The 25,314-nt window shown below is 68.9% G+C and overlaps 2 protein-coding genes across 3 annotated transcripts in view; one reads left to right on the top strand and one right to left on the bottom strand.

The window, feature by feature from the left end:
• Nucleotides 1–7,708: 7,708 nt before the first annotated feature.
• SHH (sonic hedgehog signaling molecule) lies at nt 7,709–15,854 on the top strand. The gene is made up of 3 exons (XM_055136709.1): nt 7,709–8,313; nt 11,266–11,527; nt 13,375–15,854. Exons 1-3 carry the CDS (start codon nt 8,011–8,013, stop codon nt 14,088–14,090), a joined length of 1,281 nt encoding a protein of 426 aa, XP_054992684.1. The 5' UTR covers nt 7,709–8,010; the 3' UTR covers nt 14,091–15,854.
• Nucleotides 15,855–19,895: 4,041 nt separating this feature from the next.
• RBM33 (RNA binding motif protein 33) overlaps nt 19,896–25,314 on the bottom strand; it is a 61,363-nt gene continuing 55,944 nt past the window's right edge. The window contains exons 15-18 of one of the 2 annotated variants that reach the window (XM_055124643.1): nt 24,192–24,380; nt 23,371–23,559; nt 23,067–23,155; nt 19,896–22,993 (exon numbers count right to left, since the gene is read on the bottom strand). In XM_055124643.1, the coding sequence (XP_054980618.1) occupies nt 22,945–22,993; nt 23,067–23,155; nt 23,371–23,559; nt 24,192–24,380 (516 nt within the window). In that variant the 3' untranslated portion in view covers nt 19,896–22,944. The remainder of the gene's footprint in view (nt 22,994–23,066; nt 23,156–23,370; nt 23,560–24,191; nt 24,381–25,314) is intronic. The other variant, XM_055124647.1, reaches the window with a different exon arrangement.

The following is a 25,314-nucleotide window of genomic DNA, read 5'->3' as shown; positions in this document are numbered from 1 at the left end:
GGCCACGACCTCTCTGCGCCACCCCAGTGAGCGGGACCCCGCGGCCGGAGGGCACGGCAGAGACACTGCAAGGCCAGGCCACCCAGGGGCGCCAGCTGCTCCGCGGGGAGGGCCGTGCAGGGGGGCCAAGAGGGTCTGGGGCCTGCCGCTGCCCCCCCCTCACCGGCCACTACCCAGCACGCACACATGGCGACAGTCACACGCTTAGCACACATGTGTGACAGTCACACACCCAGCACACGCATGTGACACTCACACACCCAGCACAGGCATGTGACACACACCCAGCACATGCAGTGATCGCCACACACCCAGCACACGCGTGTGACAGTCACATACCCATCACATGCAGCGACAGTCACATGTCCAGCACACGCGTGCAGGCAGCCTCCCACCAGCCAGCACCTGCGCGTGGCCCTGACCCTGCCCAGCGCACGGCCGGAGCCGAGGGGCAGGACCTCAGTGGCCAGCGCCCCTGGGTGTCCAGGGACGTGGCTCTGGCCGGCGAGGGCCCACGGACAGCTGCCACGGGGCGTGGGGCGCCTCCCATGCTGCCCAGGGCCCGGCCCTGCTGGCCTTCCCGCTGGGCCGTCCCCGGGACCCTCGGAGAGCGCAGCCCTCACGGCCCCCCCGTGCTGGCGCTCCGCGTAGCCGCCCGGGCCCCTGCCCTGCGCCCAGCCTGGCCCCTGCCCCTCGCCCACGGGCTGCTCACCGGGCAGGTGGCTCCCGGCCACTCCCTCTGTCCCCGCGGTCACTCCTGGCTCTGAGCAGACTCGGGCCAAGAAACGGCCTCACCCCTCCCTGCCGACCCGGGCCGAGGCCTGGCAGGCGCCTGGTGCCCCGGCACCCACGGGCCCGCGGCCACTCACAGCCTGTCGGGGCCCCACAGAGCCAGGCAGGGACACTGTCCACCCTGCCTCCGCCCGGGTGCAGCGGTGACGGCGTGGCAGGGAGGCTGGGGCCGAGGTGGCAGCGGGGGCGGGTGCCAGGCTGCCCCACACAGGCACCACCAACGGCCGCTGCCGGGACTCCGGGCAGGAGTGCTCCGAGCTGCCCTCCCGGGTCTGCGGGGGCGGCACTGCTCCCTCGGGACACGGGCCCGGCGGGACGGACCGAGACCAGAGGTGCCTCTGGCCCTCGGACACGGCGGCGAGGAACTGCAGGCCAGCCGGACACGGCCGTGCTCCCGAGGGGCGCCCGCGGCTCAAGGTGTCAGGCAGAGTGGGCCTCAGTTTCCCCACTAAAGCCCGGGCCTGGCGGGAACACGCTGCAGCTGCGGGGGCACCGCGGGCCTGGAGAGTCGGGCCGGAGACGGGACAGCGGGAGGCCCCGGGCCAACCCTCAGGGGCCCTGCAGCCCCCACGAGTGACCCGGGCACCACCCCAAAAGTAACTCAGAAGGTTGCTGATGGGCTGTGCACACGTGGGCCACGGGGCGGGTGTCCTCGCGGCCACGGGGCGCTTTCCATTCCCCGCCCCGCCCCCTCCCGACCATGATCTACCCACTTTCGGGCGGAGGCTGCGAGGCCTAATGCGTGTGGCTTCTGGGCTGTTTGGCCGATGAATATTTCAGCAGGGCTGATCCCTTCGCGCAAACGTCTCAGAAACCCCCAGCAGGGCCGGTGCTGCGGGCTGCTGCCCACGACGCCTCCCTGCAAGGAAGTGGCCACATCGCCAGGGCCCCTGTCCCACGCCGCGCCCGCCAAGGACACCTGGAGGTCATTCCCTGCGGGCCCTGCGGGACGGGACAGGCTGGTGTCAGGGCCCGGGGGACCGTGTCTGAGGCCGGGGGTGGGGGCTGAGGCACCTGCGATGGGGCGGGGCTCAGGGCTCGGTCACCGCACGCCAGCCCCAGCCCAGGTCCACCCGCGACCGCCCCGTGGGGGACGTGGTGAGAACTGAGCCCCGCGGGCCTGCGGGGACACGGGGAGGACGTGGTGGCCTTGAGCCGCCCGGGGCTGACGGCACAATTGAGCCTCTGCCCAAAAGCCATTACTGATTGGATTGATCAGCCGCTGGCCGCAGCCCACAGGGCTCCACAGCCGGCCCCCACGCCCAACCCGAGGGCCCGGCACCAGGCTGAGACCCCCGGGGCCCCCAGGGGGCTGATGGAGCCAGGCCCGGCGACGCTGGACGCTGGCCTCCCTGTCCGGCCTCGTGTGTGCTGGAGGGGCGGCCGCCTGTCCCCCCGCTGGCCTCCCTGACCCTCTCCTGAGCCCCCAGCTGGCCGGGCTGGTGGCCGGAGGGCGCTGGGCACTGACAAGCACGCACACACTCCGGCTCCCACGGCCGGGGGCGGTTTCCATGGCAGGGGCCCGGCTGCTCAAACAGAGCCGGCCCGTCTGCGCTTTGTGTGCTCGGGCCCCAGCTCATGCCTCCGCGTCTCTCTGGGCACCTCCCCGCCCCCGCCCCCGCCGGGCGAGGGTCCCGGAGCCGCAGCCACGCGGAGACCGAAGCTCCTCTGGGCGGGCCGGGCCCGAGACAGACACATGGGGCGCACGCTTGGGTCCCAAGCTGGTACACGGAGCACGTGTGCACAGGTACAAACCTGCACGTATGTTTGTGCATGTGCGTGCGTGCACATGCCCACAGGTGTACAGATCACACGCCTGCACAGGCCACGTGCAGCACCGCAGGCAGGAAGGGCACGCGGGGAGGACGGGGGGGGGGCCCTGCGTCCTCGCTGAGACGTGAGGCCCCCCAGGCCCGTGTGCCACGGGCAGGCCACGCGCCCACAGGCCTGAGTGACGTGGGAACCTGCAGCTTCCGGGCCGGCCACACGGGAGTCTCCTGCCAACCCTCCAGGGTGACCCCGAGGCCACGAGGCCCAGCAGGCGGTCGGGGCAGGGCCCTGCGGGGGCATGGCCAGCAGTGCCCAGGGACACCCGGCTAGTCCAGGGGACACACGAGGCAGCTCGCGCCCCGCGTGGCCCTCACGTCAGCACAGCCGCAGCCCCCGCCGGGCCGGGAGGAGGGTCCGGCCCTTCAGGAACCTGCAGGCGCTGTGGCAGGAGGCCCGTCCCGCTGCTCCCCTGTGGGGCCCTCGCAGTGCCGGGGCCACGCACCCGCAGGCCGTCCTCGGGCGCAAGGTGGAGCCCAGACACGGTCACGCCTGGCTCCTGGAGCCCCTCGCGCTGGTGTCCTGCTCGCGACGGACCCGCAGAGACACGGCCTGAGGGTCCCATGGGACACTGCCCGGGGCCAGAGGTCACACGCCCGGGGCCGGGGGAGATCCCCTCCCGCCTCCCCTGTGCGTCCGGCGAGGCGGGCACGGCCCCTCTCGACTCCCATGCCGCCCTGCCCGCGGGTGCCCACCCCTTGCTCGCCCCGGGCCGGGGACCCTGGAGTCGGGTCTGGACATGAGGTGTGTCAGGTCCTGCTGCAGACCAGGTGGCCTTGGACTCGGCTGTGACGTGGCTCTGGGGCTGTGGGCGGCCGTGAGGCCACCAGCCCGGGGTCCGAGGGAGGCCCCGCCAGGCCCCGACAGTCACGGCCCCCGGGCTGAGGCTGCGCGCCCGCAGCGCCCACGCACACGCCCCCACAGCCAGCCCCGACGGACACTGCAGGGTGACCGGCCCCCAAGGCCGCTGCCACTGCCCCAAACCCTGACAGGAGAGAAGAAGCTTCCAGAACACGGCCAGCGGCAGGGAAGCAGAGGCCCAGGCAGACCTGAGGCCCCAGCTCTGTGCCTCGGTTTCCTCATCTGCGCACAGCTGCTGCCCTTCGCGACCCCATGTGATCTGCCATGAGCCTGCTCCCCACAGCCCCTCAGAGCACTGCACCAGAGCCCCGGGAGCAGCACCGCTGCCTTCCATCCTGAGAGCCCCCGGCCCACTGAGCACCCAGCACCCTGCCCCCCACCCACTGAGCACCCAGCACCCTGCTCCTGGCCCACTGAGCACCCAGCACCCTGCTCCTGGCCCACTGAGCACCCAGCACCCTCTCCCACCAGCCCACTCAGCACCCAGCACCCCGCTCCTGGCTCACTGAGCACCCAGCACCCTGCCCCCGGCCCACTGAGCACCCAGCACCCTGCTCCTGGCCCACTGAGCACCCAGCACCCCGCTCCCGGCCCACTGAGCACCCAGCACCTCACTCCTGGCCCACTGAGCACCCAGCACCCTCTCCCACCAGCCCACTGAGCACCCAGCACCCTCTTCCACCAGCCCACTGAGCAGCCAGCACAGCTCAGGCTCTCTGCCCAAGTGTCGGCTGGCATGTGGGGAGTGAGGTGCCGGCAGCACGAGCTAAAATGGGTGTCCACAGCCTCAGTTTCCCTTTTGCACACACCTCCACCTCTTCCCTGTCATCTGCCACTCCTGGCTGGGAGGGAGAGGGAGGGCCCAGGGCCGGGCCACAGGCGGGCACAGGCCGCCATCCATGGGCACGTGTGGGCCCTGCACTGGTAGCTGGAGCATCACTGCTGACCCGGTCAGGGGCCCCGTGGCCAGACCCTCACCCAGCAACGTGCCCAATCGCCCGTGTGGAAAGGGGCACTGGGTGCTGAGGGCTTGGAGAGGGGGAGGGGCAGGGGCGGGGGGGCAGCGGCTGCACCCCCAGGCCTGCCTGGCCACTGTGAGCCACTTCCTCCCAGGGCGCTGCCAGGAGCCAAGGGACACCCAGAGGGGACAGAGGACGTGGCTGGGACCCACTGGAAGGGTGGCACGCCCTTGCAGAGACCCCAGGACCACCCAGATACACACAGAGACCCCCAGGACCACCCAGACCCACACAGAGACCCCCAGGAACCACCCAGATACACACAGAGACCCCCAGGAACCACCCAGACACACACAGAGACCCCCAGGAACCACCCAGACACACACAGAGACCCCCAGGGACCACCTAGACCCACACAGAGACCCCCAGAACCACCCAGATACACAGAGACCCCCAGAACCACCCAGATCTACGCAGAGACCCCCAGGGACCACCTAGACCCACACAGAGACCCCCAGAACCACCCAGATACACACAGAGACCCCCAGGACCACCCAGACACACACAGAGACCCCCAGGACCACCCAGATACACACAGAGACCCCCAGGACCACCCAGATACACACAGAGACCCCCAGGAACCACCCAGATACATACAGAGACCCCCAGGGACCACTCAGACACACACAGAGACCCCCAGAACCACCCAGATACACACAGAGACCCCCAGAACCACTCAGACCCACACAGAGACCCCCAGAAACCACCCAGACCCACACAGAGACCCCCAGGGACCACTCAGACCCACACAGAGACCCCTAGGAACCACCCAGACACACGCAGAGACCCCCAGGACCACCCAGATACACGCAGGCCACTCGGGTCCAGCAGAGCCCCAGCACGGCCCGGAGCCCACCCTACCACCCCAGGACCACGGCCTGCAGAGGGGCCGACACCGGCAGTCACTCATACTCGCTCCACACACCCCACCCCTCCACAAAGCTCACTCACACTCACGCTCACTCACTCACATGCACACTCACACCACAGGCTGACTCACACGCACACGCATGCTACAACATATACACGAAACACACCAACACACACATGCTAACTCACGCTCACATGCACACACACAACACACACATTCTCACACTCACTCTCATACACACATGTACTCACACACTCACACACTTATACACACACTCATACACACATGCACCCTCGCACACTCTCATACACACACACCCTCTCACACTCACGCACACACACTCATACACACACCCGCACACACTCACACACACTCATCCACCAGCCCCTCAGCTGTGAGCTCCGGGCCGCGCAGACCCCGACCCAGACAGCCCGAGGAGGTCGGTGCTGGGTCTCGTCTGTTGCTCCCTCCCTCAGCCCCTCAGGGCCGGGACCGCTGGTCCCGCTGACGGTGGCTCTGCTCCGGGCCTCATCACAGCCCGACTCCCAACACGCACCGGCGGCCCCGAGACACGCGGGCAACGGCCAGGGGGCAGGTGGGGGCGGGCCTGCTGCTCCCGAAAGGACACTGCCCCACCCTGCCTCTGTCCGCCCGAGACAGCGGAGGCCACCGAGGCAGGGGACGGCCACGCGCCCACCCAGGGACGCCCAGGGGACCCCTGGGGACGGGAGCCCCGGCTGCAGGAAGGTGCGGCCCTGCCAGCCCCCCTGTCCCCTGCCCACTCCCCGCACAGGGCGCTGAGAACCGGGCGAACAAAGGCCGGCCACACCCCCGGGCCAGACACCAGCGCCCTGGGTGAGGGGCCCCAGCGGGCTGCCCACGCGCGAAGGGCCGGGCAGAAGCCCCAAGTGGACCCGGGTGCACGGGAGAAGGGGGCAGCGGGCAGCCCTGGCGGGAGGCGGTCAGGGAGCCGGGCGCCACGGCAGGGTGAGGGCGCCATCTAGCGGCGGGGCGGGGCGCTGCGCCGCGGGGACGCCCGGCTGTCGGGGGCGCGCGCGGCCTGGGGTGCAGGGAGTGGGGAGAGGGTGAGGCTCGGCACCCCCACCCCCAGCCCGGGCTATGGTTTCTAAGGCGACTGTGAGAAGGGGCGATTTCCCCTGCGCCCCAGCCCAGGTCTGGGTGCAGCCCCGGGGAAGGTGCAGAGGAGAGGGTGCAGGGACCCCCAGGTGGGCGCGGGGCGTCTGCCCCACCTCCAAGCCGGTGCCCCCAGGGATGACCGCAGGGGAGGGGGTCCAGGCGGGGGTCACTTCTCCAGGCCGCGGGACGGGCTGGGGCAGGAAGACCCCCGCCCCCCTCCTGAGAGTGAGGGTCCCTCTCACCAGAGATCTGGGGGGCTGGGGGCTACAGCGCTGGGGCCAATCTGGGCTGGGGGGCTCTCGGCATGTCCCTCGAGCACCCTCAGAATTGTCATCTGTGAAGGGGTTCTCCTGCACAGGACGCTGTGTGGTCAGGGCTTGGGCCCATTGGGCAGTGCTCCAGAGGCTCAGCAGCATGGCGGTGGGGTCTCCTGCCGTTCAGGACCTGGGGGTGGGCTGGCAGCTGTACTGGGGTCTGCCGGCCAGGAGCGACCCCGGAAGACGCCACCCCACCCGGCTGGCCTCCCTGTCCACTGCCTGGCCAGCAGCAACGAGGCCCAGCACGCCAGGAGCCCGACTCCCACCACCTCACTTGGCTATGACCCACTTGGGGCTGCCCCCGGCCCCTGCCCACTGGGCTCCCAGACCCTCACTCCTGTGGCTCCCTGCGGCCCTGCTGAGGGGCGTGCAAGGGGCTCCACAGGTCCCGGAAACCTGTGTGTGAAGTTGGGGCCGGTCAGGTCCTCCTGGGTCACAGGAACCCGCGCCCCACTTTCTGTAAAATGCAGAGCCCCCGCCCCTGGAAAAGTCCCGAGCCCGCAGCTCCCACACCCCTCCCCCCTAGGTGGAGAGAATATTTGCATGCTGGTGGGAGAGGGGGGCGGGGGGCAGAGCCAGAGACCCAGCATCGGGTCCTCTGAAAACTTAAGTTGGTCTTAACGGGAGCACCTACCATTCTGGAGGAGGCAAAGGGGGACCCAGAGATGGCCACAGAGCCGGAGTAACCGGGGAACCGGCCTCCTCCCCCCTGCCCACCCACCTTTGTCTTAGGAATAATTTTTTTTTTTTAACTCGGAGACTGCAGGTGAAAATAAAGCCACAGCAGCCACAGGGAAAAAAATGAGTCTTTTTTAGGGTTAAACATCATAAGACAGGCTTGCGCTGTAGTGGCCAATCAGATCCGGCCCTGCCAGCTATAATATACCACTGCCGGCCTCCGTCTCCCAGGCTCAGCCTTGCTACCATTGAAAATCAGACTCTTTTTGTCTCTTGATTGCTGTCTGCCGCCCGAACTCCGATGTGTTCCGTTATCAGCGCGCAGCAGCCTGCCTCCGCAGCCCCTGTCTGGGTGGGGAGCGGAGACCACTGCCCAGCCGCGGCGCTGGCCCAGGGCGTGTAGGCAGAGAAAGAGCGAGGCAGAGCGAGCGGCGGCCGGGAGCCGGCGCTCCGCACCCCGCGTGCTCGGCCAGCGGCGGCCCGGCTGGGCGGGCGGGCGGGCGGCGCGATGCTGCTCCCGCTGCGATGTCTCCTGCTGCTACTGCTCGGCTGCTGGCTGCTGGCGCGCCCCGGGCTGGCGTGCGGACCGGGCAGGGGCTTCGGCAAGCGGCGGCACCCCAAGAAGCTCACCCCGCTCGCCTACAAGCAGTTCATCCCCAACGTGGCCGAGAAGACCCTGGGCGCCAGCGGGAGGTACGAGGGGAAGATCTCGAGAAACTCGGAGCGGTTTAAGGAGCTCACGCCCAATTACAACCCCGACATCATATTTAAGGATGAGGAGAACACGGGAGCAGACCGGCTGATGACTCAGGTAGAGACCGGGCGGCGGCGGCCCCACACTTGGTCTGTTTGCTCTGGAGGCCGAGAGAGGGGCTTTCACCTTCTCCCTGCCTGCGCTTCCTGGGGGCGAGGGAGGTGAAGGGGCTAGGGCAGAAGTTTGGGGCGGGGGTGAGGCGCGGGATGGGCAGCTCTTTTGTCATTTGACTTGCCCGCTGGACCGGCTGGCCTCCTAACTCGGAGACCTCCCTCCACTTCAGGGGCGCTGGCCCTTGGCCTCTCTGCCAGCGGCGCGTGAAGGGAGAGGGAGGGCGCCCACGGCCGCTCTGCGCGGCCAGAGCGACCCGCACCCAGCTCTCCCCCCCCCCTCGCAGCCGCCCCCCACCACCTGCAGCCCCCAGACGCGTCCCCCCACCGGGGAGAAGCCCGCACCGGGTCTGACAAAAGGCGGGGAGGGCTGAGGGGCGCGGGCCAGTGTTGGACTCACCCGGGGCGGCCGCTGGGGCCCAGGGGGACGCACCTGGGTCCCTTTCCTGATGCTGCTCCCCGGGCTGGAGGGGAGGAACCGAGAACTTGCGGGCGCCGCAGTGCGCGGGTGTCCTACCTGCTCACCTGGGGCCGGGCGGGCGGGCCGGGCAGCCGCCCCCCGCGCCGAGCCTCCCCGCCCGTGCCCGCCCGCCGAGGCTAGACTTTCTGCAACTCGCGCAACTGAAGCCAGAAATGGATTTCCGCGCAAATATAGGTCAACATCTTTTTTATTGGCCTATTAAAATATTCAAGTCGTACCTTGAGGGCTCCGAGCGCCCCGGAGCTGCCGAGCTGCGCCGCTGGGGCGCAAGTGCAGGGCTGGGGGAAGGGAGAGGGGCAGCTCCGGGCCGCGCGCGCCGGTGCCCCCGACGTCCCGGGCCCGCGCCCCCGGAGCCGCGAGCGAGCCTGGCACCGGCTCGCGGGCATCCGTCGGGGCGGCGCCCCGAGGGGCCTGCGGGTCCGGCGGCCGGGGACCCCCGCGACGAGGCCGGGGCGCAGCGCAGCCCCCGGCCGGCCGGTCCCACTCGCGCCCCGCGCCCCGCGAGCGGGCGGCGGCGTTTGAACTTCTGACCTTCCGTCAACTTCCCTGGATGCAGGAACGAAAACAAATACTTTTCCCCGGGCTGCGGCTGCTCCCCGCGAGGAGCACAAAAGGCGGGGGGAGGGGCGGCGGGCGGCTGGGGGGCCGCGGGGCGCACCCCACCTGCGTGCCCGGGTCCCGCGAGCCGGGGGCGGGGCGGCCCGGAGCGCCCGGCAGCGCCTCTCCCTGCGCGCCCCGCGGCCCGAGCCGGGGCCCCGCGCCCCGCGGCCGCCGCCCGCGGACCCCGCTCTCCGCGTGGCCGGCGCCCCGGGACCTGCCGCCCGAGCCCCTCAACCATGGCCGAGCGTCCGCGGTGGAACTTGGGGCCGCTCTGGAACGCTGGAGGGGCTGGTTAATATTAACCCGAGAGGCAGACGCGCTCTCCCCGCGCAGGCCGCAGTGCCGGGCGGCCGGGGGGCCGGGAGGGAGCGACCCCGGGCCCACGCCGCGGACGTGTCTGGGGGAGGGGGCCCTCTCCGGAGCGGGGGCTTTCTGAACGCGCGCGCCGGGGTGTCCCTGGAAGTTGGGGACCCTCCCCCGCACGGGGAAGCTCGCCGGCCCGGGGGGTGACGGTCCCCGGGCGCGGGGCGGCGCGGGGCGGGGGCTCGGGCTCGGGGCACAGACACAAAGCGCGGCCCGAGGCCCCGCGGGGCTTCCCGGTGGCGGCACCCGGCGGGCAGGGCGCGCGGCCACCCCCGGGGACCCGCGGCCCCGCGCCGCCTCCCGGCCCCGCCGCGTGCGAACGGCCCGGCCCGGGCGCGCGGGAAGCCGCGGGCGGGGGGCTCGGCCTCGGGCCCCGGGGGCGCAGCCGCGGGCGGGGGCGGCGGGGCCCGCGGGCTCGGGGGTGCGGGGCCGCGCGTGCGCGTGCGTGCGCGTGCGCGTGCGCAGCGGCGGCGCGGCCCGGAGCGCGGCGGCTCCTCGGGCTCTTCCCGGGAAGGCGCGTTCCGTGGCGGAGGTGACCTCGCGCGCCGCCCGACCCGCTGTCGGGGCTGCGTCGTCGCTCCTGTCGTTGTCTCGCGGCCGGGCGCCTGCGCGCCCCCCTCCTGCAGGCGCGGACGGTCCGGGGCCGCCCCCGGCCCGCTGACCCCCGCGTGTCGTGCGTTTAACCCTACAACCGCGTCGCCGCCGCGGCCGCCCGCCAGACCCATAGTCTCTTCCTGTTGCGCAACGCCGCAGCCCGGCGCGCGGCCCCTCGCAGGACCGGGGCGGGGGGCCCGCGCACACCCCCCCACCCGAGGGTCGGCTGGGAGTTCCCGAGCCGGGCCCGGGCCTCCCGCCCCCCGCGCCTCGCACCTCGCCGCCCCGGGCCGCATCCTGCTCCCGCGGGGACGCGCCCCACCCCACCCCCGGGCCGCGGGGGGCGCAGGGCTCGCCCGCCGCTCCCCTCCCCCACCCCGAAGTTTGCTCTCCAAACTCGCCGGACACCCTTCGGCTCCGCCGGGGCCAAGAAAACAAGAGGGGGCAGGGAAGGGAGCAGGTGAAGGAAAACGAGACACAATCGGCGCGCAGGGCAGAGCGCCGGCACGGACTCCGCGGGCAGGAATGTGCGTGCAGATAAGGAATGTTTGTGCTGCCCGCGGATCCGCCCTCACCTGGGCCCCGCGACCCGCACCCGCACTCACGCCTCGCCCAGCCCGGGGGTGGGGGGAGGGCGGGAGGGTCCCGCGCACGCCGCGCTCGCGCCCCGGGAGGAGAGGCCGCTGCGCTTCCCGTCGGGCGGCCGCTGGGCCTCTGCGGATGCGCGCGGAAGCTGGGGCAGAGTGGGGTGGGCAGTGGCGGCAGCTGCCTCCGAAACCCGCACGTCCGGGGGGTGGGAGGCCGTGTCCCCCGCTCACACCCCGCGGGCCAGGTGCCCACGGCCGCCTCCTCTCTCCGCAGAGATGTAAGGACAAGCTCAACGCCCTGGCCATCTCCGTGATGAACCAGTGGCCCGGCGTGAAGCTGCGCGTGACCGAGGGCTGGGACGAGGACGGCCACCACTCGGAGGAGTCGCTGCACTACGAGGGCCGCGCCGTGGACATCACCACGTCGGACCGCGACCGCAGCAAGTACGGCATGCTGGCGCGCCTGGCCGTGGAGGCCGGCTTTGACTGGGTCTACTACGAGTCCAAGGCGCACGTCCACTGCTCGGTGAAAGCAGGTGAGGCGGCCGGACCAGGGTGGCGTCCGCGCCCGCACCCACGTGTTCCCCTGGGGTCGTGCTGGGGGACCGCATCCTCCGGCCCATTTCGGGGGTCCCCAGTGCTCCGCCCCCCCTGCTCAGCCCCGGGCCGGCGTGCCCGGCTCTCCTGTCCCGAGGGTGCCCGGATTCTAGGGCGACCGGCCGGGCGGCCCGGCCAGGTGTCGGGGGGGGGGGGCCCGGCCGCCCCCCGAGTCCAGCGTCTGCAGGCCGCGGGCGCGCCCGCCGTGTCCGTGTCCGCGCGCGCAGCGCCACCTGCCGCCGCGGCGAGGAAGCGCGGGACGCGGCGCGGGCGCCCAGGGGCGCGTTTCGCGGCGCAGTTCGCGGCGCGCCTCCCGGCCGGGTGTCGCCGTACGCGGCGACTCTCCAATAGCAGATGCCGGGAGAAAACCCTCTCCCAAGTGCCGCGGCGCGGCGGCGGGGCGGGCGAGGGTGCGGGCGCGGGGAGGCGGGGTGCCGAGCCCCTCATTGGCATTCTGCGCACACGGGCCGGGGCGCCGGGCCCGGCGTGTCACGCGGGGTCGTGCGACTCGGCGACTCGGGCCGGGCAGCGGCCGGGCGCGCGCTCCATGCCCGAGAAGCCGATGAGAAGATTAAGCCCGAGGGTGCCGCCGGGAGGAGCCTCTCTCGGGCTGTGTTTGCGCACGGCCTGATCCCGGGGACTGGAATGCGGAGAACACTGGGCCGCCCGCCCCTCCCGGGGCCCCCGCGTCGCCCCGCGCGGGGCATTGTCCTGCGGCCCGGGGCCCGGAGGGCCAGCGCGAGAAAGCGCGCAGCCGAGGGGCCTTGAGAACCCGGCGCTCCCCGCTCCGGACGGCGCGGGCCTCGCCATTTAAAATGCAAATACGCGTCTCGAGTGCCCGGAGCGGGGCTGTGCAAACAGTCCTGGGGGCCGGGGCCTCCGCGGGCCGAGGGCGCAGGGGCGGGGGGTGCACCTGAGCAAATAGGGAGGGGCGGCGCTGGAGAGCGAGGGGGAGGGCGGGCGGCCCGAGGTGGAAGTGTCGCCCCTCGGGGGCGGCTCCCCTCCGCGCCGGAGCCTCCGGGGCGAAGCTGCGCCCGGGCTGGAGTTTAATTAGGAAACTCTCGCGGGCCGCGGCCGTTCCTCCCGCCGTTTGTCCAGTTGCTGCAAGGACAACAGCTAGTTGACACCCCCTCCCCCCCCCCGAGGTCCGGGGCTGGTCTGGCGAGGGGACCCCCGAGCGCGCCGGGAGAGCCGCGCCCCGCCGTCGGGGGTGGGGTGGGGGGCGGAGAAGCTGGGTGCGCCCGGCGCCCCGAGGAGCTCAAGGAGGCTTGGTGAGGGCGCCAAGTGCAGAGCAAACACCGCGGCCGGTGGGGTGTGTGCGGAGCCGGGGGAGGGGGCCCGCAGGAAGGCGGAAGGCGAGGGGCGAAGCCACCGCCCTCGCCGTCGGCCCGCCGGGTCCAGAGGGAGTAGCCCAGGAATGCGGCCGCCCGCTCCGGGCCCGTCCTCCACGACGCGCGCCCTCTCGGGACACCCCACCACACGCCGCCCCGGCCCCGCGCCCGCGCGTCCTCTCGGGACCCCGCACCGCACCCCACCCCGGCCCCGCTCGTCCCCTGGGGACTCCCAGCCCGCCCCTGCGCCCCCGGCCCCTGACCCGCGCGTCCCCTGGGGACCCCCAGCCCCCCGGCCCTGCGCCCGCGCGTCCCCTGGGGACCCCCAACGTGCCCCTGGTCCCGCGCCCGCGCGTTCCCTCGGGTCCCCAGCCCGCCCCTGCGCCCCCAGCCCCTGGCCCGCGCATCCCCTCGGCACTCACCGCCCGCCCTCTGTCTCCCTCTCCCGCCCGCAGAGAACTCGGTGGCGGCCAAGTCCGGCGGCTGCTTCCCCGGCTCGGCCACCGTGCGCCTGGAGCAGGGCGGCACCAAGCGCGTGAAGGACCTGCGGCCGGGGGACCGCGTGCTGGCGGCAGACGAGCAGGGCCGGCTGCTCTACAGCGACTTCCTCGCCTTCCTGGACCGCGACGACGGCGCCAAGAAGGTCTTCTACGTGATCGAGACGCGGGAGCCGCGCGAGCGCCTGCTGCTCACGGCCGCGCACCTGCTCTTCGTGGCGCCGTCCAACGCCACGGCCGCGGGGGCGCCGTCGGGGGCCGCGCCCGAGCGCCGCGCGCTCTTCGCCAGCCGCGTGCGGCCGGGCCAGCGCGTGTACGTGGTGGCCGAGCGCGGCGGGGCCCCGCGGCTGCTGCCGGCCGCCGTGCACCGCGTGTCGCTGCGCGAGGAGGCGGCGGGCGCGTACGCGCCGCTCACGGCGCAGGGCACGATCCTCATCGACCGGGTGCTGGCGTCGTGCTACGCCGTCATCGACGAGCACGGCTGGGCGCACCGCGCCTTCGCGCCCTTCCGCCTGGCGCACGCGCTGCTCCAGGCGCTGGCGCCCGCGCGCACGGACCGCGCCGCCGGGGCCCCCGGCGTCCACTGGTACTCGCGGCTGCTCTACCGCCTGGGCACGTGGCTCCTGGACCGCGACGCGCTGCACCCCCTGGGCATGGCCGTGGCGCCCAGCTGAAGGTCCCGCGCGCGCACCGAGACCTGGAGGACGGGCGGGCGCGGAGCCCGGGACGCCGCGGGAGGGCCGGCGGAGCGGCCGCGAGGACGCGCGGCCCCAGTTCCGGCGCTGTGATGAGTCGACTTTTTTTTTTTTTTTGAAGTTTTCAGTTGTTGTTTTATTTTTGGTTATTTTTTTTTCCACCTCTCCTGGCTATTTATTTGTTTGGTATGAATAGATGTTTTAAATAATATGAACAGGACCTTCAAAAGCCTTAACTAGTTTGTTTCTTGGATAATTTATTGTTACCACATGAACTGTGCTCCCGGGCGGGAGAGCCGTCCGCGAGGCCGGGCCACCTGCTCAGAGTCTATTTTTCTACACACCCCTCGCCCGGGCTTCCAGAAAGCCGCGCTCCGCCCTCCCCGCCCCCCACCAGGCCAAGCGTGAACCGAGGCGAGCTCGGGGAGTCCACAAATTCTATTTTTATACACAGAATTGTAAATTAGATTTTTTGAGAGTTCACTACGTAACTGAATTACATTTCATTTTTGAAATAGTGTAAAATATAAAGATATATTATTTTAATTTAACTAGTGTCTGCCACTGGTGAAGCCAGGCCCTGGATGGCTTCGTGGTGGCCCGTTCGCTTGGATCAGCCCCGCCACCTCCTGAGTCAGGACCACTGCACGCACGTACACACACGCACACGCAAATACAAGGCACTCATGAACACATGTGCTTACACGTGAACACATTTTTCTTTTTGGACAGGCTGGAAGAACTGTTATTTTTAACTTCAAAGAATTTACTAGAAAATACTATTTTTTACGAAGCACACCTAGTAATGAGCCCACGCGGACGGAGCCTGTAGTTTGTACAGAGAAAAACAAAGGCTGTTTTGCATTAATAAATCGAGAAATAACTGCTGTAAATTTACTAAAATGTATTTTTGACTATTTTGTAACAGTTTTATAGAAATAAAGTGCCGCGCAGACGTCAGCGTGTGGCGAGGCTGCCCGGGGCCTGGCGGGCGCGGGACCCTCCCAGGAGCGCGCGCAGACGAGCTGATACTGTGAATCCCGCGGGAGGAGCGGCCCCGCCGGCCCGCGCGCGCCCGCAGCTCTCGGAAGGGCGGGCCGCGGACCCCGTGCCCTGGGCTCAGTGCTCTGCAGGAAGGGGCTGACTTCTGGCCCTCCCACCCTCATCCCCCACAACCCGGCCCTGCTGTGGCTCAGGGCTTAGCCCCACTTCTGTCCGTGCCCTTGAGGGGCGCGCTGTGGCCGCCGTCCCGGTGTGCGGCGGGCTGTGGACGTTGCTGGGGTCTGGGACCTCTGCCGCTCGAAGTCACTGCAGCTGGCCCCGAGGAAGGGGGCAGGATGGACCCGGGGCCTGAGTAGGTCGGCGGTGGTCTCCAGCGGAACCAGGACCCCAAGAGGCCCAGGGCCCAGATGGCGGGCGGACTGACCCGAGCAAGTGTCCGTCATGTGCATGCAGCGGCTTTGGATGCCCTAAGCAGGGCCCTCAGCCTCCCTGCTGTGGCCAGTGGGGTCACACCCAGCAGCTCCAGGCCTGCTCCCCTGCCCCCCAGTCTTCTCCAGGCTGCTCGGACAGAGGCTTCCCCAGCGGCCCACCCAGTTTCAGTTCCCACGGCCACGCGAGGAGAAGCTGGATGTGGCCTGACCACCCCCACCACACAGCCCCTCCCCCAATTGTCAGCGCGCCCCTGCCCAAAATGTCTCAGAATGTACTTGACCCTCCTTGTGCTTCCTTGTTGGAATCAATAAAGTTGAGCCAGAGGCTCTGTGTCTGTGTGTGCGCATGAGTGTGCGTCTGTGTGTGTGCATGACTGCATGTATGCATGTATGTGTCTTCGAGTGTGCACCTGCATGTATGGGCATGACCATGAGCATGAGTGCATGTGTGCATGTGCACGAGTACGCATTTGTGTGTACATGCTTGACTGTGTGAATGTGTGCACAAGTGTGCAGCGTCTGCGTGTGCAGATGTGTGCACGAGTATGTGTGCACACAAGTGTGCATCTGTGTATGAGCATGAGTGTGCCCCTGTGTGCACAAGTGTCTGTGTGTGCATGAGTGTCTACACATGATCTTGTCTGCACGTGTGCATGTCTGTGTGACGAGTATGTGCACACTTGAGTGCATCTGCATGTGTGTGTGTGTGCACTTGGGAGTGCATGTTGTGTGCACATTTGAGTGAGTGTGATGTGTGCACGAGTGTGCATGTGTGTACACGTATGTCTGAGTGTTCTTGCAGTTGTGTTTATGCATGTGTGCATGTGGGTTTGCGCCGGGCCCCTGCCCCAGGTCAGAGCCAAGACCCTGCTTGGGGTGACCCAGAGCCACCAGGACTCAGGGCTTGTTTGTCCCCAGCTGAGCTGTCACAGATGGGAAAGCAGCGCCCAGGGCGTTGCCGGGGTGGCGTGGGGTGGGGGTGCGGCGGGCCACTGGGACTGGCGGGCGGGGCAGCGCTGCAGCGGAGGGACACAAGGGCGAGGCAGGGGTGCCCGAGCGCGCTCTGGCACCCCTGTGCCCTCCAAGCCCCGCCAGGTGAGCCCTGAGCGCCCCTCAGGGCTCAGGGCCACGGAGCTGGTTCTGGGGCGGGCTCCTGTCAGCTTCCGGGACGCCTGGCCGGACACAGGCAGCAGCGGGGAGTGCCCAGAGCGCCGCCTGGGGGGCAGGAGAAGTGCCCCCTCCCCATGAGGCCCCGACGACTCCCCTCCCCGACAAGCGAGGCTGCGGGAGCCCCCGCGAAGGGGTCCAGGGAAGGGGCTGCGGTGCCGGGCAGACCCGCTGGGACCTGTCCAGGCGCTCCTGGGCCCCTGCGGACACTGCCAGGTCTCCTCTGCTGCGTGAACTCTCCCCCGTCACTCGGGAGGGGGAGCGGCTGCGAGCAGAGCAGAGGGGAGCGGGGAGGGGAGGCGTGCGGGAGCGCTGGTGGCTGTGTGGCACGCGCGCCGCCTGCTGGCCGCGGGGCGACAGTGCAGGCCGCTCGCAGGCCTCCCGCGGCCCAGCGCGGCCACCGCCTGCCCCCAGCGGGGGAGCTGGGGAGAGAAGGGCAGCGCCCAGGGAAGGGGAGAGGGGCGGCCCGCAGGGAGGCGGGGCAGCAGCCGGGAGATGCGCCGGCGCGCGGTGGCGCCCTGCGGGGCACAGTCCTGCCCACGTGCCTGCCCATGGCCCTGCCGAGGGCCCCAGGGAGGCTGGCGCTGGCCTGAGCGGGCGGGCACGGGGGGGGGGGGGGCAGCCCACCCTGTCTCTGGAGGAAGCAGGAACCTGCCGTGCAGGCGACTCCCCCCGCGCGGCTGGCCCTCACCTGCACGTCATTCCACTGGCCTCCCCAGCACCGGCCCGTGTCCCCCACACGTGTCCCCGGTCCCGTCATCTGCCTCCGGGAGCCCTGCCGTGCCCGGCGTGCCTCTGGCACCCTCGCTCCAGCACCCCTCCCCGCTGTCTCCCGCCCTCCGGGCCGGGGGGCACTTCAAGGCCCCCTCACGCAGCTGCCCTGGTCTGGGAGCAGAGGGCAGCCCCAGGCCAGGCACTGATGCCCTCCACTGGGGAGGGTCAGGGCAAAGGGCGCTGGGGCCAGCAGAAGGGGCCTGACTTGCCAGGGCGTCCGGGTGGGGCAGGGGCGGCCCTACCCGGGACACCCGGGCTGGCACAGCTGCAGGAGGGTGGAGCAGCTGGGGGCAGTCGGCCAGGCCGTGGGCGGGTCCGGAGCCAGACGGGGCATCAGGGCCGCGCTCAGGGGACAGTCTCCCCGGCATCACCCCAAAGGGCCCCCTGCAGGCCAATGACAGTGCGCGTGCGCCAAGGAGGGCCGGAGGGCGGGGCCAGACTTTGGGTCAAATCTACTCCAGGAAGATACAAGTGTGACCAATCAGAGTCCAAAGAATGCATGTAAATAGTAATAATTAATGAAAAACTGGTTTTATAAATTCAGGCAAACCCAGAGTGTAAATGTAAATGTGTTCAAATAAATGCAGTTTAAAAATACTTATATGCAGTAAAAAATTTAAATACATTAAATATATTAAAATATTGTCTTTTTTTTTTTTCTTTTTGGGCCACATCTGGCGATGCACAGGGGTTACTCCTGGCTTTGCACTCAGGAATTACCCCTGGCCGTGCTCAGGGGACCATATGGGATGCTGGGATTAGAACCCGGGTCGGCCGCGTGCAAGGCAAACGCCCTCCCCGCTGTGCTATCTCTCCAGCCACCTGTAATTTTTTTTTCTTTTTTTGCTTTTTGGGTCACACCCAGCAATGCTCAGGGGTAACTCCTGGCTCTGCACTCAAGAATTACTCCTGGCAGTGCTTGGGGGACCATATGGGATGCCGGGGATCGAATGCTGGGATTTGAACCCGGGTCGGCCGCGTGCAAGGCAAACGCCCTACCCTCTATGCTATCGCTCCGGCCCCCGTCATTTTATTTTTTTAAAACATCTACTACTCCAGGAGGCCGAGAGCAGATCCTACGCTGCTGACAAGCTGTAATCAATCTGATTGGCCATTCTAATCACCTCAGATCCATACAATGCCCACCTCATTTGCATGTGCAACCAGATAGGCTGTTTCAATTAGAACCTTCACGGGGTGTGACCAATCAGACAGCAGAAACAACTGAGAGGCGGGAGCATCCCTAGGTGTATTCAACTGGAAGAGGCTTCCAGCCCTCACTGTGTGACCAACAGTCCACCGACCCACAAGAACCCAGAGCAGATCACAACCTGCTGTAACAAAGTGTGGACATGCGTGAGCGTGCCAACCACGTGAGTGGGACTGGATGAACATGTCAAAAACATGCGTGTGGTTAAACGTTGCTGTGTGAATGCCTGAATGCAAAGTTGGTGCAGGAGAGGAGCACGCAGGGGCGTGAGCACGGGTGTGAGGGGAGCGTGAGGGGGCGCGAGCACAGATGCGGGGGTGTGCTCTGTTGCACGTGCACACACATACCTGCCTATGCTCACGGGTGGGTGCTCCTGCACAGACGCACCCTGTGCACTGCATGTCAGGTGGACCCTGATCTGGCGGGGTGTGGGCACAGAGGGGGGAGGGGCGGAGTCGGTCAGAGGGTCTGGGCAGTGAGCACGCGCCCTGCACCCCTGTGACAGCGGGGCGGCACGCGGGGGTGACGGGCCATGCACTCACTCCCTGCCCTGCCCCACCTGTGTGTGGGCAGCTCGTTCCAGCAGCCAGCCCTGCTCCTCACCCCTGCCGGCCCCACCCACCTGCCCTGCCCCTTCACCCCTGCTGACCCCAGCCCACCTGCTCTGCCCCTCACCCCTGCCCCTCTCTCCTTTGGCAGCCCCAGCCCACCCTCTACCCCTCACCCCTGCTGGCCCCAGTCCACCCACTGCTCCTCACGCCCCCGCCCCTCACCAGGGCCAGCTGGCTCCTCCCAGCAGTGCCACCACAGGCCCCAGATGAGCTCTGGCGGGGGACAGCGGGTCACCACCACAGGGCCCAGCTCTTCCTGGGGTGAGCCGAGCGCGGCCTGTAGGCAGCCCCCACGCCGGCACCCCAAGGTTCTGGAGCTGAAGACAGGGCAGCAGGGAAGGCACCTGCCTTGCGCATGGCTGACGAGACACCCAAGGGCCCTGAGCACAAAGCCAGGAGTCAGCTGGAGGCGGCAGATGCGGGGACGTGCGCCTGTGGGCCGGGTCCCACTGCGGTCCCCACAGGGCCTCATGTGGCCGTGCTCTTCTTAGGTGCTGAACCCCAGGCCAGATGGGCCCCCCCTCACCAGGGCCGAGGGGCTCTGACCCCGGGCTGGGAGAGGCGGCGAGAGACAATGAGAGGCGGGGCGGGTGCGAACGTCGCTTTATTGACACAGTCTGCGGTTACAGTACAATGAACATGGCGGCACGTGCAAGTGCTCCAGAGACACACACATGGCGAGCGGGCGGGCCCACACACAAGGGGCCAGCCGGGGGCCCAGTGCGCGAGGGGGAGGTCGAGGGCTGCTCGCTACACAGCTTCTCTCCGGGGCGGCCCGTGGCACACACTAGGGCGGGCGGCTCCCAGCACTCGGGGGAGACTACCTCTACCTGAGCTCATGCAAAGGTCCTGCAAAGTAGAGGGACAGAGAGGGAGGTTAGTGCCGCCCCCGCCCCCCGCCTGCCGCCACAGTGCCGCCAGCGTCCCCTGCAAATCAAACTGCGGTTATCTCCCGCCCCCACCTGCAGGAGAGAGTCAGACCTGTGGGAGCAAAGGGGGGAGGGCGCGAGGGGGAGGGCGCCGGCGCCCGCGCCCGCTCGGAGGCTGCACCTGGAAACCAAAGGGCGGAGGCCTGAGGCGACGGCTCCCGGACGCCCGGAGGACCCTGCGCTGTGGAAGCAAAGCTGCGGGGAGAAGCAGGTTACATGCGTGGCCGCCGCGTCCACACCGCCGTCCACGCCGCCGTCCACGCCGCCGTCCCGACCTGAATGTGCTGAGAAGCCCCGAGCACCCCCTCGGCCTGGAAGCGAGTGGAACAAGCAGAGCCAAGCACCACGCTGAGGCCGAGGCCTCGGGGGCCTCCGGGGAGGCCCGCAGCGCCACAGGCGCCTACCTGGGATCCAATATGGATCGGGAGTTGGGTCAGGCCCGTGCCTGGGGCACGGGGACGGGTGCACAGCACCTCACGCAGAATCCGTAGGATTCAGAGCCCGAGAGGACTCGTCAGGGTTCCGGAGACCGTCTCGTCGGGGCAGCGGCCCTCCGGACAGACTCGGCAGGGCCACAGGCCCGCCCGGCAGCAGCTGGCTGCCGCCTCGCACGCCAGGCTCCAGCACCAGAGCTGAGCAGGGGGAAGGCGGCGGGCTGCCGCCCCCGTGGCCAGGCTGTCCTACCTCAGAGCGCGACCCCGGCAGCGGCACGCTTACCTTCCTGAGCAAACCACTGACCAACACAAACATCACCGGCAGCGAGGGGGTCCTCGGCGAGCGCCTGGCCAGCCCCCGCTGTCCTACCAGAGCCCAGCAGGGGGAGCCGCCCAGACCACGGTGCCCCCCACAGGCCTCTCCCTCTCCGGCGGCCGGCCCTGGGGAGTCGGGTTAGAAGAAAGTGGGTTATTGACACCGAGCACGCCCCCCACCCCCGCAGGAGACGCCTGTCAGCAGGAGGACGCGGCAGCTGCGAGGTCCCGTGCAGGCCGGACGCCGTCACGCTTCTGGAAGGCTGCGGAACCAGGACATTTACAGATCGGGGGCAGGCCTCCCCCTCCCCCCTCCCCCCTCCCCCTGACCCCCTGAGGACGCCCCTGCTCATCACAGGAGCTGCTCCTTTCCCTTCCGGGTCATCAGTCCGAGTTTCCCGGGACGCTCAGCGGCGGCTACGGGAGCTTACATTACAGCACAAAATCAAAACAAAATCAGAAAGAAAACAGAACCTGCGCCACACACTCACGCTTGTATTTACCTCACGGGCTAGAGCGGGATCATGGCTCTGAGCTGCTGAGTTTGAACAAATAATACACGGGGCAGGGTGAGCGTATGACTTACTAGCATCTTTATAAAAATCGGTGTACACGCACACACACACACCAACAATTATGGAACTATATCCATTCAACTTCGGCAAGACAACACGAGAAAACTAACATACCTAGGGTGCTGCTGACTGGAAGGCGTGTTCAAGAACGTTTTAATTTTAAAAGGTCCATATTTACATGGATGGTGTTTCTGCATCTCGCTTTAAATGCATGATAGAGAAAGAACAAAGATAATGGTTGCAGCGGATCTTCCGAGGCTGGGCTCGGTGCCCTGACTCCCGCGGGCGCAGTGGCCGCGGCCCCACCCCAGCCTGCCGCACTGACCATCACTCCTCCGAGCACCGCGCCCGGGAGAAGGCCTGCACTCGCTGACCAGGAAGAAACTGCCCGCACGCCCGCAGGATAAGGCCCAAATCAACCCCAGAGGGGGGAACGCCGCTACACCGGCTCTCCGGGCTCACCCCGCCCCTGCCTTCTCCTCCCAGGACGGGGCCACCCGTCAGGAGCCCTGGACTACGAATGCCAAGGGGGGCACCGCACTGACGCGCCAGTGTGAGGACTGCCCCACCCCACCGTCCACGGCTGGCTGGGCCTTCTGGACCGACAGGGCTGAGCACCTTGGCTGAGGGGGGAGGGGAGTCCAGCAGACTCCGCCCCGGTCCTGTCTGGAAGGTGCCCAGGCACCTGGGCACGTGGCGTTCAGCTCCCGCGCTCCTCCCTGACCAGCCATGTCCCCTCACTGCTGGCCCCGGCTGGACGCCCCGTTCGGGTCTCCAGAGTGTCTAGAGTGTCGGGCAGGCCCTGGGCCGCTGCTCAGAACCCCCGGAAGCGCCTGTCCCGCTGCCCCTGCCTGGGCCTGCTCCCCACCGGGCACACGGCACGCCTGGACCCCAGCCACCCGCCGAGGGACCACAGCCCTGCTCCACAGGGAGGTCGGCCGGGCGCACTCCCTGAGGGGCCGTGGGAGCAGGGCCGCCCCACCCGGGGCCCTGGGCAGTCAGGGCAGGTGGAGCGCGTGAGAAAGCCTCACTGGCCTGTGCGGAAGGTGAGTGCAACCATTATCAGTGTTCTCTCTGCGGGCGGCCGTGCGCTGCCGCCCTCCCTGCTCTGGGCACTGCTCAGTGGCGCGGGGGACCCGAGAACGCTGTCCACATGCGGGAGGACGTGGGGACAGAGGAGACAGAAGCCCGAGTTCTCTGCGGCGCCCACACACTCAGAAACTAGCCGACCCCACACCGGGCCGCGTGTCCCGCAAGTTCCGTCTCCTGAGTCCAGGCCGGGCCGGCCGGGGCGGGCAACGGGCCCGCGGGCGGTTGAGCAGGCGCGGGCTGTGCTCAGGGGCCTCCGCGTCGCAGGGCGGCGCCGGTCGGCCTCCGGGCGGCGGTCACTCCACGATCAGGGCCACGTTGATGTGGGACAGATCGATCATGTGCCTGTGGGGCGGACGGGGCGGCAGTGAGGGCCTGCGGGGCCGGGGGCGGCGCGGGGCTCCGGCGGGCGCCCTACCTGTGGAACTTCTGCTGGAAGGCGAGCGCGTGGGCCGGCTCCTTGAACGTGGCGATGGCTTTCCGCTGCTGCGGCAGCATCTGCAGGCTCTGCCGGGAGAGGGCGCTCAGTCCCGCCCCGCTGTTCCACCCGGGGGCTGCAGGTGGCGCCACCGCCCCACAGACGCTCCTGCCGCCCAGGGCCCCGTCCTAGGGACTCCGGGCGCCAGGGAGCTGCTGCTGCTGCTGCCCCAGGCCCAGAGACGGCCCGGAGGCCCCCGCCGCAGCCCTTCCTGGACAGGGTGGTGGGCCCGGGCTGCACCCACCTGGATGGGCCCCACGGACGCCAGCAGGCTCCGGAGCTGCACGTCCGTGGTGGACAGGGACAGCCCCTCCACGGAGACCACGCACGACTGCGGCTTGCACTCCACCACCCGCAGGTTCTGCTTGTTGGGCATGAGGCGGCCCCGGCCCAGGCTGCCGGCCACGCCGCGGCCTCGTCCGTGCAGGACCACCTGCAACCACAGACACTCACTGGCCGGCTCCGGAGGGGGACTCGGCTCCTCCCCAGTGTGTGCGGACAGGGAAGGTGCCCAGGTCGGAGCCGCCTGCGCGGCCAGGCCCAGCCCCACACGCACAGGACAGTGCAGGGAGGAGCAGGGAGAGCAGGGAGGAGGAGGTGGGAGGAGGTGGCACAGGCCCAGCCCCACTTGCACAGGGGCAGCACAGGGACGGTGCGGGGAGCAGCAGGGGGAGGGGGCGGGAGGAGGTGGCGCAGGCCCAGCCCCACGAGCACAGGGATGGCACAGGGACGGTGCAGGGAGGAGCAGGGGGAGGGGGCGGGAGGAGGTGGCCAGGCCCAGCCCCACGCGCACAGGGATGGCACAGGGACGGTGCAGGGAGGAGCAGGGGGAGGGGCGGGAGAGGTGGCCAGGCCCAGCCCCACGCGCACAGGGATGGCACAGGGACGGTGCAGGGAGGAGCAGGGGGAGGGGCGGGAGAGGTGGCCAGGCCCAGCCCCACGCGCACAGGGATGGCACAGGGACGGTGCAGGGAGGAGCAGGGGGAGGGGGCGGGAGAGGTGGTCAGGCTCTGCTCCCACAGCACCCGCAGGGAGCAGCAATGGGAGGGTGCCGGTGGGCAGTACCTTCTTGGTCGGGTGGATGCCCTGGATGCTCCTGATGCCTGGGGGCCCGGCAGGGTGCATGTGGGCGCCCACCGGCGGGTGGGGCGGCGGCTGCAGCGCCCCCTTGGTCAGCGTCACCTTGCGGGCCGGTGCGGGGAGCCGCTGGGGCACAGCCTCGGTGTGGAAGAAGCCGTCGCTCTCGCCGCCCTGCTGGGAGACAGGAGTGGGCTCAGGCTGGGTGGGCTCAGGCCCCCAGCCCCAGGAAGGGGGCGCCCACGCTCCCTCCTGTCCCCCCGACCCCGCCAGCCCCCGTGGGTGGTCCCCTCGGGAAAGGCAGGCCTGGAGCGCAGGGGCGTGGACAGACCAAGGCCCCCGAGACCAGCAGGCCCGGTCAGTTCCACACAGCCTGCCGGGGCCTGCTGAGGTGCTCGGACCGCCAGGGCCAAACCCGCCAGACATTCTGGCCCGAGAGAAAAGGAGCGGAAGGCATGTGGGCGGGCCCAGGACAGCGGCACGGGACAGGAGGGAGGGGCCGCCAGAGAGCCCAGGGAAGCCCGAGTGGATCTGGCCGCCACAGGGACCAGGCAGAGATCTGGGAGGAACTCTGCCACCGGGAGGGCCCGGGACGGAGCCCTGAGGGAGGCTCCTGACACTCACGCTGACCCGAGCACTGAGAAGTGAGCCAGTCCCTCTTGCCCTGGCACCGGTTCACCCTGCTGTCCTCACCACCAGGGCTGAGGATGACGGCTCATCTACCCCAGCCCACACAGGCCATTTCCAAGGGGGAGCTGAGGGCCGGGGAGCAGCGCAGCACCGCCAGGGACCGCAGCATCAGCTCAGCCACCGGGGACGCGAGTCCACAGACACCCACGGGCACGACAGGTGCAGGGACCCATTTCTATTTACGCACAGGACACGTACTTGCATTTACACGGACAGCAGTGCCCTAGGGAATATTATTTCCTCAGCTTGATCGTTACAAAAAGAGGCCAACAGGCATGAACAGGCAGGACAAACTCATTAATATGTCTATTACACGTGTTTATACGAACAGCTCTGCCTGGATCAGGCGAAGGGAACAGTATCAGCTTGATCATTACGACAAGGAGGTGCACCGGCACCGAGAGACAGGACAAATTTATTT

Source organism: Sorex araneus, chromosome 1, assembly GCF_027595985.1.
Source record: "Sorex araneus isolate mSorAra2 chromosome 1, mSorAra2.pri, whole genome shotgun sequence".
Classification (NCBI taxonomy): Eukaryota; Metazoa; Chordata; class Mammalia; order Eulipotyphla; family Soricidae; genus Sorex; species Sorex araneus.
The sequence above is the reverse complement of the archived record's forward strand: the minus strand, read 5'-3'. Positions and strand labels throughout refer to the sequence as shown.